The sequence below is a fragment of the Plasmodium reichenowi genome, chromosome 14 (genome assembly GCF_001601855.1).
Source record: "Plasmodium reichenowi strain SY57 chromosome 14, whole genome shotgun sequence".
In the NCBI taxonomy this organism is placed as follows: domain Eukaryota; phylum Apicomplexa; class Aconoidasida; order Haemosporida; family Plasmodiidae; genus Plasmodium; species Plasmodium reichenowi.
In genome coordinates, this window is record NC_033659.1 from 2847195 (window position 1) to 2849859 (window position 2665).

General features: G+C 15.7%; 1 protein-coding gene across 1 annotated transcript; it reads left to right on the forward strand.

Moving 5' to 3' along the window:
* Window positions 1–1790: 1790 nt before the first annotated feature.
* On the forward strand, window positions 1791–2555 carry PRSY57_1470100 (proteasome subunit beta type-2, putative; the record flags this gene model as incomplete). The annotated part of the gene is made up of 2 exons (XM_012910297.2): window positions 1791–2117; window positions 2295–2555. 2 exons carry the CDS (start codon window positions 1791–1793, stop codon window positions 2553–2555), a joined length of 588 nt encoding a protein of 195 aa, XP_012765751.1.
* Between the last annotated feature and the right edge of the window lie 110 nt (window positions 2556–2665).

The following is a 2665-nucleotide window of genomic DNA, read 5'->3' on the forward strand; positions in this document are numbered from 1 at the left end:
AAAAAAAAAAAAAAAAAACATATATATATATATATATATATATATATATATATATATATATATGGTTAATACAAAATGAAAAATAATATGATTGAATATTTTTTCTTTGAAAAAAAAAAAAAAAAAAAATATATATGTAATATTTTAAGTCTTTATAATATATATATTATATATATATATATCTATTATATTTTTATAAAGCCATATATAATAATAAATATATTGATATAATTAACCTAATATTATACTATATATATATATATATATATATATATTTAAGTGAGAAGATTTTTATATAAAGATATATTCTTATTAATATTTTTTAAAAGGTTATCATATTTTTATACTTTTTTTATTTTTCAGTAGAAATTGTATTATTAATCCAAACATATACATATAAGTTTAATATTTGGAAGTCTACATCATCATAAGAAGGTTTTCCTTTTTTTTTTTTTCTTTTTTTTTTTTAATTATTTATTTATCCTTACATTTTTGTAACACATGAAAACGTATTAAATACAATGTGATATTTAATTTATTAGGATATATAATATATATTATATACTTGTGTATCTTATTTATTCAATCATGTTCACTGACTTACATAAAAAGGGAAATGCAAAGTTTAAATTATATGATTTACATATGAACGTAAAAATAAAACGGAAACGTTAAAAGAACAAATCACATATTTTACAAATATCATAATGTATTAATAATAATAAATCTGTATGTGTGATAATAAGAGAAAGAACAAAACAATAAAGGAATACCTATATAATATATTCATATAAATAAATATATATATATATAATGTTGTTATTTATAATTTCGTCCTCTGAAAATACTTTTTCATTGTTCTTATAAGGAAAAAATATATTTATATATATATATATATATATATATATATATTATGTAATGGATGATACACTTTATTTTATTTTTTTTTTTCTTTGTTTAAATTAAAAGATTTAATATACAGAACTTATAATACATAATAACAATAGAATATATATTTTCTTTTTTATGTTATTAATAATCTATTTAAAAAAAAAATATTCAAAAATATGAATGTTAAATAATAAAAATATATATATATATATATATATATATTATATATGTATAATATAATACATATATGTATATAATAACAAAATAAAAAAAAAGAAAAAAAAAAAAAAAAAATCCATATATAATATATGTATATTATAAATATATTTGTACATATAATATGTATTATATATTTACTTATATCTAGTATACAAAATAATACACTTAATTTTTTTATTTTTTATTTTTATATATGAAATATAAAAAAAAATATCGTATATTTTGAAATTATTACTTAAGAAAAAAAAAAAAAAATAAAAAAATAAAGGAAACAAAAATTTAACAATTGGGTTAAAAAAAAGAAAAAAGAAATAAAAGAAATAAAAGAAATATAAATGTAAATATAAATATAAATGTAAATATAAATGTAAATATAAATGTAAATATAAATGTAAATATAAAAGTTATATGTATATATAAACAATTCTATTTTTTTTATAATAAAGGGAAGATATATTTAAAAATAAATTGTTTAAAAAATTAATAAAAAGAATTAAAAAAATTGCAAATATATATATATATATATATATATGTACAAATTATTATTTCTTTATTTTGTTTATGTGAAGTTAAAATAAAGTGACCTTTGTGAGTTTTAATTATTGCATACATACATAGCATTTATATATATATATATATAATATTTATTTATTTTATTTTAAAATATATATTTTGTTGTTATGGATACATTGATTGGTTTAAGAGGAAACAATTTCGTAGTCCTGGCTGCTGATACATATAGCATAAATTCAATAATTAAATTAAAAAATGATGACAACACAAAATTTTATGATATACATGGAAATAAATGTTTATTACTAGGAGGTTCAATAGGAGACAGATTACAATTTGGAGAATTCATTCGTAAAAATGTGCACTTGTATCAGTATCAAAATAATACAGATATGTTTGTTAAAAGTTTTGCTTTTTTTACAAGAAAAAATTTGGCTTACTACTTGAGAAGAAACCCTTTTGAAGTTAATTGTCTGATAGCTGGATATGATAAGGTAAAACAATAAAAAAAAAAAAAAAGTTGATAAGTAAATATATATATATATATATATATGTATGTATGTATGTATGTATGTATGTATGTATTTATTTATTTATTTATTTATTTATATTTATATATATTAATGTTCATATAAAAAAATTTACATATTTTATATATATAACATTTAAAGAAGGATGGATATCAACTATACTGGTGTGATTATTTAAGTAATATGGATTCTGTTAATAAAGGTGCTCATGGATACGGAGCCTATTTAGTAAGCGCAATATTAGATAAATATTATCATGAAAATCTAACAGTTGATGAGGCCTTAGATATATTTAAATTATGTTTTGAAGAATTGAAAAAAAGGTTTCTATTAACTCAAATTAACTACGAACTAAGAATAATGTATGATAATAAAGTAGAGACACAATATGTAACCGTATAATAAATAATAAGGTTACAACACACACACAAAGGAATATACATATATATATATATATATATATATATATATATATATATATATATATAAATATATTACTATAGTATTTTTTT